Source organism: Pectinophora gossypiella, chromosome 14 (assembly GCF_024362695.1).
Source record: "Pectinophora gossypiella chromosome 14, ilPecGoss1.1, whole genome shotgun sequence".
Lineage (NCBI taxonomy): Eukaryota > Metazoa > Arthropoda > Insecta > Lepidoptera > Gelechiidae > Pectinophora > Pectinophora gossypiella.
Genome location: NC_065417.1, coordinates 14,576,060 through 14,588,756, shown reverse-complemented (window position 1 = coordinate 14,588,756; position 12,697 = coordinate 14,576,060). Strand labels below are relative to the sequence as shown.

Sequence of the window (12,697 nt, the reverse complement as noted above, 5' to 3'; positions counted from 1 at the left end):
CGTCATCTCCCTATCATTATCCTGTCCCTTTACCGGCAGCACACCCTCGCCGCTAAAAATGTAAGATAATCCGTGCTTCAGAAGGCACGTTAAGCCGTTGGTCCCGGTTATTACTTACTTACATCAGTAAGTAGCCATCTCAGGGGCCTTTGGCGGCTCAATATAAACCCTGACACCAGGGTTGATGAGGTTAGTACTCCACCTCACAACCCACATGATAGAAGAAGATCCCGTTTATCACAGGGTCCGCTTACCTAACCTCAAGATTTGACAGGTCCGGTTTTTACAGAAGCGACTTCCTGTCTGACCTTCCAATCCGCAAAGGGAAAACCAGCCCAATACAGGTTAGGTCACATACCTCCGAAAATGCATTTCTGGGGAATGTGGGTTTTCTTACGATGTCTTCCTTCACCACTGAGCACGTGATGATCATTTTATGATCCAAACATGAATTGGAAAACAAAGCCGACAACATGTGCTGAATTTGAACCTGCGACCTCAAAGTGAGAGGCAAGCGTTCTACCAACTGGGCTACCACGGCTCACGTAATCCCACAGACCTGGATTTTTTCGCGCTTAGAACTCAGAATCATTTTATTCAACGTAATTATCATGAATAGACTAATTATATACAATGTCAAACTTTCAACAAAGACTTGTTGCCAATAAAGACATTATATATCTCTACGTCATTTCGCAAGGTATTACGCGGATTAAATTTATAACTCATTGATGGGAGTTCGGTACCGGGAATTGCATCAAATGAACAGTGATAAAAAGCAAAGAAAACCAAATAAAAAAAAAGCACCAGAGCGCCAGAGTTTTTACAACAGGAAAATTTCCAGGCACGGTACACCATTACTATAGACGAAGAAACAATCCTTGAAGATCTTCTATCGTGTGGGTTGTGAGGTGAATTACCAACCCCATCAACCCTAGTGACAGGGTTATTATTGAGCCGCCATAGGCCCCTGACGTGGCTCATGTAACGACTACTTACTTACATTAGTAAGTAGTTACCGGGACCAACGGCTTAACGTGCCTTTCGAAGCATGGATTATCTAACTTTTTGGACAATCAGGTGATCAGCCTGTAGTGTCCTAACCAAACTAGGGATCACAAAGTGATTTTTGTGATATGTCCCCACCGGGATTCGATTTCGGGACCTCCGGATCGTGAGCCTAACACTCAACCACTGGACCACGGAGGTCGATCCTTGAAGATGAAACAATCTATTTATTTACTTATACGAGTAACGGATAACCCGTACGGATTTCTGTCTTTTTTTGTTGAAAATACGAACAATATTGTACGGGCAAATATTGCTGGCAAATATTATTTTTCTTACTCATCCGTTTGTTAACACGGAAAGCGAACTGGACGTCTGTTTGAGGATTATATCACTGTTTGCGTTTGTATTATTGTACCTTCAAGGTAGGGAATTAGCGACATACAGCTCTTATACAAAATGTTTATTCTATAAAATACTATAATCCATGTTTTTTAGGGTTCCAAAAATGAAAAGGAAAAACATGAACCCTTACAGGATTACTTTTTGTCCGTCCGTCTGTCTCTCAAGACACTTTTTCTGGGGAACGCTTTGAGGCATCAATTAACACAACATAACTAATATGCCTGCGGTACCTTGAAGTTGTAAAAAAAATGAAGCTTCTATATCGAAGCGATAAGATACGCCCATTTTTATTAGCAAATAAGGTAAATATAAAATGACATATCTAAACCATAACATATTTTTTTCACTGTCACTTATGGTTGTCAAAATCGTTTGCCTTGGTGGCGTAACTAATAGGCAAGTTTGCAACTAGTCAAATCAGTTACTTTTTAATAAACGTCAAAACACAAAATTACTATGGAATTTGTATGAAAAAGCATACTAAATCATAGAAAATCGTAACAAAAGTCGGACTTATTGTTACTTTTGTCCTGATTAAAATTAATAAATAAGTTAAATATAAAAAAGAAAATGTGTTTCATTAGTATTACATCTGTCTTTAATTAGTAATCAGAATTGCATAATTTATCTTGAACTTAGTACACGATCCAATTCGTTGCCGGCAAATGAATCCCAAATAATATTCCACAAAAAGAAAAAATAAATATAAAAAATCTAATAATAATAAAATAATAATTATTAATAATATTATAATTTATAATTATTATCTTATTCCAAAGAGTATTTCTATTTCTATTCCACTAGTGGCGCAACCTTGGCATAGATAATACATAAGCAATAATAAATGGTATGTCATTCATAACATTTCAAAAATTGCTCTCACTTCCTTGTAACTTAGCCTTATTATTGTAACACCATTTTATTTCATAGCGAGTTTATTATCTTGTCCGTTCTTTTTGCTCGAGAAGACTAATTATGAGAAAGAATAATGAGCTGACGTTACAAGAAAGAAAGTTTAAGAAAAATCTTGGAAACACAATGAACAGACAATCAAAGTTGTAGCATTAACTAACTCATTACATTCTGTTACTTATTAATCTAGATAATATCTAGTAGTAACTAATGGCAATATTGAAAGTTATTATGGGCAAAAGAGACATTATAAATGGACGCATTTATTTCAAACGTCATAAGGGAAGCTACAAGGAATGAGAGGAAGGGGAAGACCAATAAGAGCTTACATGGTCGTCTCTTATAAGGAAGTTAAAGAATTAGCCTTTGATAGACAATAATGGAGAATATTACAATACTTTAAAATAACTCTGTTCACTTTTTTTTATATTACAAATTGTAAAGGTTACATGAATTATCTGTAAAAACTATTTTGTTGATAAGCTGCTTATATGTACTTATTTTAATCAATTATAAAACACTACTATTTCCTAAAATAAACTAAAATAAAATTTTACACCGATAAGAGCGAGGCTCTTATGATGACTACTTAATGGTAATAAGCTCGTCCCCTATTACATGGGACTGAAACAGTTTCAGTCCAAGCTGGTGAAGAGTGGGTGTACATACTATACACCTCTGCCAAGTATAAGGCTGCCAAATATCACGTTCTGATCCCGGTTTATGCATTTGGAAATACAGAAGACGGCAGAGAATTCCACTCCTTGTATAAATGATTCTGATTTCTGTTTTTATGAAAATATTTTTATGAAATATCAGAGTTCTCCAATCAATTGCACTTACCCAGCAATTCCGCCTGACTCCATATGATTTGCAAGCGTGACGTCATCGCTCCAAACATCGAACTGCCACTTGCGAAGCCCTAGGACTCCGCACAACACGTTGCCTGTGTGGATGCCTATACGCATGTCCACGTTGAATCCTGTTGCCTCTCTAACGAACCTGGGGAAGAATAAAAGATTTTATTAAGTATCTTCTTCTTAATATATAAAGGCGTGAAATGTTTACAGCGAAGGGCCAAATATGCTGCCTCAGTTCAAAATTATTTTCTGGTCTAGTGCTACACTCTGCTTTTCATTACTCATTATCATCATTAATTTAAGAGACGTGCTCCTGTCGGCGTGGCTTTCTCCATTCTTGTCTATCAACGGGCAATAATTTGACTTCCTCATAAGACACGACGTTCGCCTTCTCTTTAGTCTGTTCCACGTAAGCTCTTCTTGGTCACGAACATAAGCTCACGATACATCCGGATTGGGGTAGTCAGAAGTACTTCCATCGCAAGATGAACTAAATACCCTCACCTCACCGCACTTTCTGTTAGACCAAGGTGAAATCAAAATGTTCTGTGTAAAATAGCGTCAAATATGATCGATATGGAATAGCAAATCCAAGTCATGAAAACAACATAAGTAATACAACACAGCGTATTCAGCTTAGTTGAATAGATCACGTACATCTTACATGGTTTATCACGATATTGCAATATCAGGAGTTTGACGAGAAACGTATGAAAGGGTGTCTTGTACCTAGCATATTCGATATTGGATATTACGAATAGCTCAAAGTGACAAATCGAACTTTTCAGTTCTGTACTCAAAGTTATGTACGAAGAGTATATAGCCCTTTATGGATGTGAAACTTGGACACTGACACAGAAAGACAGAGAGAGACATTTACAGACAGAGAGAGGCCTTTGAAATGTGGTGTTGGAGGAGGATGGAAAGAATAAGATGGACAGAAAGGGTTACTGATGAGGATGTGCTAGTAAGAGTAAGGGACAAGAGGCAAATCTTGAAGGTTATTGAGGATAGAAGAGGCAAGATGATTAGACATTTACATCATACAAGGAATGAAGGGAAAGACCAAGAAGTGCTTGGCGAACGTCGGGTCTTATAAGGAAGTGAAAAAATTGGCCTTTGATAGACAAGAATGGAGAATGTGACATTGATAAGAGTGTGGCTTTTAAATTAATGAAATCTTACCTCGAATGTTTTTAGGGTTCCGAACCCTAAAAGTAAAAAAAAATCGGTAACTCCTATCTTTGCCGCGCCATTAAAAAGTGGAACGGGTTGCCGGGTCAAATATTCCCTCCTTATAATATGGGTCCTTTAAGCGAAGCGTGAAGAAGCATCTAGTAGGCCAATATGATAGTCGCAACTGATTCGAAACTGACTCATTGCGTTGCTTTTCAGTTACTACTGCAATTAGGGCTTCTCTATAGTATTTATCTATACTTTATGCTCCATCAGGCATAGTTGAGCCAACATACTTGGCCAATATATAAAAAAAAGTAAAAACGGAACCCCTAAAGGATCACTTTGTTGTTCGTCTGTCCGTCCATGTGTCGGTCTGTACGTCTATCTTCCAAGACCTTCTTTTCTCGGGAACGCGTAAAGGTATCAAGTTTCAATTAACATCTAATACCTACTTACGTCGACGGTACATTGAATTTGTAAAAAACAAGCTTCTTAATCATCGCAATCCAAAGATACTGCCATTTTAGCCTTCTTTTCGTATATTTCGTTCCGGAAAAACCAATAAGATACTTCCCAATGATGAAGTTTGGCATACATGAGGTAGTTTATTTGTGCGACAAGTAAAGGCAAATATCCGAAAATCGCAAATTTGTTGTTCCATTACAAATCAAACATATATACATACGTCGCAGTTAATAAATTAATTGCGACGTATGTATATAAAAATTACAATTTTTCAACCGCAAAAAATATTTTTGCGATTACGAACTTTTTTGCATTTAGTAAACTAATCGCGACTATGATTTTAAATGTACTTAATGCAAAACAAACATAAAATTATGTTTTCGCAATTTTGCAAACTTATTTGCAGTTGATATACCAATCGCGACCTACGTGTATGAAGATAACAATTTTCAAATTTTTTGCATTTGCATTTTTTGCATTTGGTAAACTAATCGCAATTATGATTTTATGTAGTGTTTTCCTTAAACTTACCTTATAGCATCGATCATCTGAAGGCCCATGTTGACACAGTTGTAAGCGTGGTTGGGCCTGGACACTGGCAGCCCTGACACGCAGTAGTAGCAGTCACCCAGAATCTTGATGCGCATGCACTGGTTCTCCTGAAAAAAAAAAACATAATAAGTACCCAACATTAATGGTAGTAACTCTATGGTTTCGTGAATTAGTCTATGTCTGTTCTAGTTTTCAGGCCAAGTATTTAATGCCATTTGCGTAAAATCTAAAACACAAAAGGCATGATATTTTTTTGGTTTCTTTAGGGTTCCGAAGCTCAAAAGGAAAAACGGAACACTTTGTTGTCTGTCCGTCTATCTGTGAAGACCTTTCTCTCGGAAATGCGTGAAGATATCAGGTTGAAATTAACAGTTCCATACCTTTACAACGGAAAATTCCACATGATATTAACTAAGAATCATAATGAATCATTCTCCTTAGTATTCGGAACCGCGTCACACCCTGTATACTATACACATCTGCCTACCCCGTCGGAGATACAGGCGTGATGCTATGCTGTGTAAATCTTATCACCACCATCAGTGACTATATCAAGCCCCTCGTAAAAAGCAACGTACATAATCTGTGAAGGTTCTTGTGTACTTTACTGCAGGTGGTATAACAAAACCCAGAGATTTCGCGGTACAAAACGTAACTTTGCAACTTCATAATATCCTTTTGTAGAAGTTTGACACATGAAAAATGATACATGTTTATGTTTGGTCTACTTAATTATGAAACTGGTAACGATCTGTCGTTAAGCCACGTACCAGGTCGGGTTGCTTGAAAACTCTAGCAAATGTGAGAACATAGTATTACTTACGCTTATGTTGATGTCAGATCTGGCAGCCCCCGTTACCTAGGGTTGTTGTTCCTTTATGAACGTAGTAATTACTCTTTGGTTTGTTGATTATATGGCACATAGCAACGGGGGTGTATCATTTATTGAAGACATATCCATAGATATATCCACACGTGTGGGTTTGATGACAAAAACAGACCGACAGACCGACAGACAGACATGTCGAATCCATAAGGGTTCCGTTTTTGCCATCATTGCCCTTAGTATTCGTTACGATGTCGCTAACACCCTTTATATAAAGGGATGCCAAGTAATAAGTAAGTAGTAGTAGTATAAGTAGTGGGTATTTTGATGTTAAGTATGCCGAATAAATATTTTTTTTTCTTTCTTTCTTTTCTTTCTTTCTTTCTTTAGATGTATAGTAGGTACGGTCACGAGAGATATGTATAATAATATATACACTTTGAAACTATGTCACATTAAGTTTACGGAAAAATTAAAGCTATATCTAGTGCGACAAGGTTCTAAAGTGGATACATCATATGGCTCATGACTGTACACACACTCCTCGCCACCTAAGTCCCATGTAATAAGGGCAGCAGTGGACGTTTATAGGCTGTTTATGTTAAACCCAGAGGTGAGGCGAATCTAGCTTCTATGGTCTTAGTTAAGTAGAGAACGGCCGCCGTGGTCCAGTGGTTGAGCGTTAGGCTCACGATCTGGAGGCCCCGGGTTCCAATCCCGGTGGGGACATATCACAAAAATCACTTTGTGATCCCTAGTTTGGTTAGGACATTACACGCTGATCACCTGATTGTCTGAAAGTAAGATGATCCGTGCTTCGGAAGGCACATTAAGCCGTTGGTCCCGGTTCTGATGTAAGTATGTAGTCGTTACATGAGCCACGTCAGGGGCTTTTGGCGGCTGAGTAATAACCCTGACACCAGGGTTGATGAGGTTGGTATTCCACCTCATAACCCACACGATAAGAAGAAGAAGAGTAAAGAAATGATCAGCAAAATATCTAAACTTTAGCTAACACTGGAACTGGATGTAACCCATTTTCTGTGTAAACGTACAGTCCATCAATCTCCACTACAATGCGCTTTGTGCAGCAGGCATGCAGACAGCCTTTGTTCCTACTGCATAGAGGAACCATTACCGTTTTCTTTACAGCCGTGTCGCGTTGGACACAATTGAGTATACGCATTCTGTGATTTTTACAGTTGGTAGAACGCTTTACTTTGAGGTCGCAGGTTTGATTGTCGAATTTGTACTCGAATTTATGTTTGGATCATAAACGTGCGGTGAAGGACAACATTGCAAGGAAACCCGCATTCCCGAGAAGTGCATTTTCGGAGGTATGTGACCTAACCTGTATTGGTATGGTTTTCCCTTCGCAGGTTGGAAGGTCAGACAGGCAGTCGCTTCTGTAAAAAACCGGACCTGTCAAATCTTCAGGTTAGGTAACCGGGCCCTGGGAAAAAGCAGAGGGGGTGAAGTAGATTAAGCTTGGCACCCGATTCGAATTGGTGCGTAGTATCCAAAGGTTTCCTGGAAGATACTCTTGCCTTCTGCCCCGAAGTAGTCTGTTTGATGCGAGAGACATGGCGCTCAGAGTAGTCTATTTCAAAGCCGTACTAGGGTTCCCGTCCTCCACCTCTGAATAGTACTGACAGTTACCGCTGCCCTCTGTCAGTTTCCAGGTTACAGTCTCTGTGAGTCGCCTCTTCCGTCCTGCATTCATAAAGTCTGAATAATGTCGTAAGCTTATATACAACAAAATGTTGTAATCAACAAGCAATTTCCTCAAGACTCGCAACAATTTCGGTCCCATTCCAAATCTAATGTCACAACACATTGGCCCGTACTACTTAATTCGTCCCGACTCGTAGATATCACCAAAATTATATTAGTCTCATCGTAATCGGAAACGATGTGCTGATATCGCTATTTCCGTTATTGGAAGTGGCAGAAATAATTATTAGGTAATTACTCAATTAGCAGGCGAAAACATTAATCTAATCTAGCCTACAAGATCCGACTGCAGGGTAAAGCCCTCCCCTTCCTCTTTCCATTTTTCGGGGAATCGCTGATGTGGGATGTAAAGCCTCCAGACTTAAATGGGATTGGGCCGGACATGTTTCTCGCATGCAACCCTGAGCGAAAACACTATAGGTATATACGTAAACGCTTTGCAAACATTCATGATAATTAATTATTTTTAGTGAGACGTAATTTGCAACTATAACTGCAACTATTATCTATAACTGTACCTAAATTTATGCACAATAAAAATCTTTATCTTTATTTAAATAAGCCCGAAAGAAGGTTATTATACAGATTGTTACTGACATCGTAACGAACAGTAAGGGGTATGATTCAGTCCATAATTTTGAACTGATTTCAAGTGGAAATTTCCATCGCAGAAGTATATAATTGAAAATGATTCAAAAAACTATAAAAAGCACATGAATTTTGCGACGGAAAACTAGTATTCGTTACGATGCCACTTACACTCTGTATTCGATCCTGACGGTCCGATTCCTCTAGCTTATAGCATAGAGGTGGAGTCAATCGGCTCGCGACAACAAATACTTCAGAACCCGATACCGACCCCGCCGGCGTGGTCGACGATTTCCCTCATTCAGTACTTATCAAGGGCCAATTTTAATTATTTTAAATATAATCGACTTAAGCCGACATTGGCGCCTAGATGAGCCCAGCACCCTCAGGCCTGTTGTCTTAAATTTTGTACCGGGTGAGAGCCGTCAGCGCCTCCCATTTGCGAGGTCAAGTACTTAATGTCTTATGCGCCAAATCTACAATAAATCACGTCATAAAAAATTGCTTAATAAAAGTCTAACTAAAAGTTCAATAGCCTAAATAAAAGTTCTTCATTTTGGAAAATATAGAATAGAATAGAATACAATAACTTTATTCCCAAAACAGTGCAGTACAATAGTAGAGAAGATAATGATAAGTATACAAATCAAAAATACACTGCCAGGGAAAAGGGACTGACTCAGCATGTTGTTGCGAAGGATAGTAGAAGTACCACTCTTAGCAACACTGATATTCTGCCAGTACCTAAGTTACGCTTATAAATACTTACTTTGAACTATCGTGCCAACAAAAAGTGTCGGGATTTACTTACAATAAATAAGAAAATAAGCAAATATAATTATGAAGAAAATATATGAATTTATTAAGGGATTACGAAAAATATGAAAGTATTAGTCAAAGGTAGATAGTATGCCAAGGGGTTAAATTATACATAATAGATACGACAAATAAACAGATATATTTGCAGCCACAATTGGTTTGCACACCAGAACAATAGGTAAGTAGTAATTTTACTTCTCATTTATTGATGAAAGAAGAATACTTAGAAGAAGCGCAATCCAAACTGTTATTCGTAGAATCCAAAACATTTGCTAATATTTCACTAGTCCAAACCTGTCCAGACCACTAAAAGAAAAATTGAAAATAGAACTGAAAGAATAGTCAGTTAAAGGAAAAATCCAGCAAACACAACCTAACATTGAAAAACCCATCCGTCTTCTAAACAAATGTTTTCCCGACGGGAATTGAGCTTGAAAGTTTGTACCTATGTGGGAAAGTAATAAAGCTGTAAATCGGACTTACCTACACATTATTTTGCACATAGTAAGTTATATTTACAATCAAATTATTATCATTAGGCGAAAAACCCTTAAAATATTACACTTCATTTTAATAAAAGAAGAATAATGTACTTAAACTCACAATTCACATTCATAAGTCCATTCAAAGATTTCTCTGTGAAATGTTAACTATGAAAAGTTAAAAAGCTATGGAAGCGCCTTATTTGATATTACAAATGTTGAAGTACACCGCATTGTACGCGCCGGTAGAATTTTCAGTTTTATATTGAATTATTTATCACTAGACGTCATTAGAAGAATTCGGCCCATAATGTCACTAAAATATGGGATTTTAATTTTACAAAGGAATAAAACAAAAATTAACCGTCTCTATTCTGTGAATCACAGAACAGAGACTATGATAGTGATTTTAATTGGGTCGTGTAAGGGTTCAAGATAAATTTAAAGAGAAATTCTGATTGGTAAATAAAGACAGATCTAAAACTGACGGAGAACATTTTATTTTTTCTATGTAACTTATGAATTTTAATCAAGAAAAACGTAATTATAAGTCCAACATTTTATCACGTTTTTCTATGACCTGTCTTATACAGCCATGACTTTAGTAATTTAATATTCGAACGATTAATACGTAATTGATTTGACCAGTTGGAAACTAGTTTATTCCACATTTAAAATTTAAAATTCTGACAGCGTAAACCTTAGAGACGCTTGGGTATTTATATTTATATTTCAATTATTTAAATTATTTGGCGACGTCGTGTTATTTGGCGTTTCAGTGAGTTTTCTCCTTATGGCCACTTGGAAATCTTTCCAAACCTAGCGAAAGTTTTGTTTTCTTATAAAGCCGTAACTACATTACCATATTTTTGTATCTATTCGTTTTTTGTTACTTTGGTTCGCTAGCCGTACTATCAGCATTCTAAACTCAACAACGCCATCTAAATGATTTTTAAAGATCTTTATCTGGAAAGTCCCATATTACTACGGTCTGTATTCAAATCAAAAATGTATGGAAGGAGCAGACTCGCTAGATCCATCCCCCTGCCTAGCAAATCCCCATCTCAGCGAGATCATTATATAACAAATCGTTTACACTCCACTGACTTCTTATACCAGCGTCCTAATAAATAACACTTCTTTAGGATATATTTTTCAATCGAATGAAAAGACCTGGTGAACCGTACAAAATGATAATAAAGTCAAAGTTCAAAAGTATTATCTTTGTCATCATCTTCCTAGCATTTTCCCGTTTTTCACAGGGTCCGATGCGTGTGCGCGAATATTTCGTAATAAATTAACAATGTCTCTCAGATTGGACTTTTTAATGAAGAATCCGAACCCAAATAGCCTAAACCTTTTTAATTCTATATCCCACGTGTATATACATCCTCGTGTGGCCGAGGTTTAACAATGGCGTTGGGATTTTAAAAGGACATTCGACGACGATATAATACAACCACTTTATTATACGAAATTTGGCACATTTCTTTAAAAGCCCTTTTTATCGTGAGGGTTGTGATGGCTCATGTAACGACTATATACTTACATCAGTAAGTAGTAACCGGGGCCAACGGCTTAACGTGGCTTCCGAAGCACGGATCATCTTACTTTCGGACAATCAGGTGATCAGCGTGTAATGTCCTAACCTAACTAGGGATCACAAAGTGATTTTTGTGATATGTCCCCACCGGGATTCGAATCCGGGGTCTCCGGATCGTGAGCGCAACGCTAAACCACTGGACCATGGTCATGCATGGAGGCCGTTAAGAACCCCTTATGATAAAGCCCTTATGAACTAACATACACAATGATTATACGAATATTATGCAATTCAAACAATATAACATAGGTACATACGGATCAAATTAATAGCCTCAATTTTTCTAAAGTCGGTTAAAATGAAAATCGTTTCCCTCGAACATTTTATTGCGAGGAAACTTGCACAAAATGTTATCTGAAGCTGCGTCCGAATTACATTACGTTGTGTCCGTCAAATATTTGTACTGAGCGAGATTCAATTTAAGTTCAATGTTGGTACTGCTCTTCGACCTGTGCGCTTTCGCAATGTTGCCAACTGTACGCGACAAATAGTGGGACGTGATAGTTTGTAACCTATAGCGAGAGAACACCATTTTTCTTTTTCCTCTTTATTCCTTGCTGCAATGACCTCCCGATCTTTTGCAGCCTCTATAGCATGCTCCCATGCCATGCCGAGACTCTTCCACTTAGTACTTCGTAAATAAAGTTTGATAAATTTGACAGCTGTCAAAACAAGACATTTTCTGATTTTATGTCGCTTTCGCACTGGACTGCCTATGCTATATCTGTCTTTCACATTAATCAAGTTATCTAAAGAAAGTAGGTATACTATTTACTTGTCTCGCTTTCTATGCGCCACCCAAATCCGCTGGTAGTTGCGGCTACCAAATACGCTTAGCGAAGATATCGATAAATTTAGGCGCCCGAAGGTCGTAATATACGATCCCGACGACCCGGCTTCTCTAGCCATAGACGCGGACTTTGAGCTCGAATCGCTACAGCAGACTTCAGCCTATATCGACCCAGCCGGTGTGGTCGAAGTTTACTCGATTAAGACTCGATCGATTTTCCTTAACGTTATCGTCACTTGCCAGGTGAGATTGTGGACAGTAATGTAGTATAAAAAAAAACACACTTAGTATAACATCTTCAGATGGATATAGTAAAATAACTACATAACATAAGCTCCCGACTATACAGGGTGTTATTGACATCGCAACGAAAACTGAGGAATGATTCAGACCATGATTATGAGTCGATATCAAGTGGAATTTTCCGTCGGTAAAATATAATATTGAAAATAATTTCAAAAACTCTAAAATGCT

General features: G+C 37.7%; 2 protein-coding genes across 6 annotated transcripts in view; one reads left to right on the top strand and one right to left on the bottom strand.

The window, feature by feature from the left end:
• The window catches only part of LOC126372724 (adenylate cyclase type 2-like), a 201,439-nt gene that overhangs the window by 25,351 nt on the left and 163,391 nt on the right, over positions 1 to 12,697 (bottom strand). Inside the window, 2 exon segments of the mRNA XM_050018582.1 lie at positions 3,169 to 3,327; positions 5,361 to 5,488. Of these exon segments, the coding sequence (XP_049874539.1) occupies positions 3,169 to 3,327; positions 5,361 to 5,488 (287 nt within the window).
• Positions 1 to 12,697, top strand: part of LOC126372787 (uncharacterized) — a 469,025-nt gene that overhangs the window by 376,579 nt on the left and 79,749 nt on the right. Inside the window, exon 1 of one of the 5 annotated variants that reach the window (XM_050018678.1) lies at positions 8,853 to 8,856. The exons of the other annotated variants lie outside the window; for them this stretch is intronic. The gene's annotated coding sequence lies outside the window, so the exon portion shown is untranslated. Of the gene's footprint in view, positions 1 to 8,852; positions 8,857 to 12,697 lie in introns of those variants that run through there. 5 annotated transcript variants of the gene reach the window in all.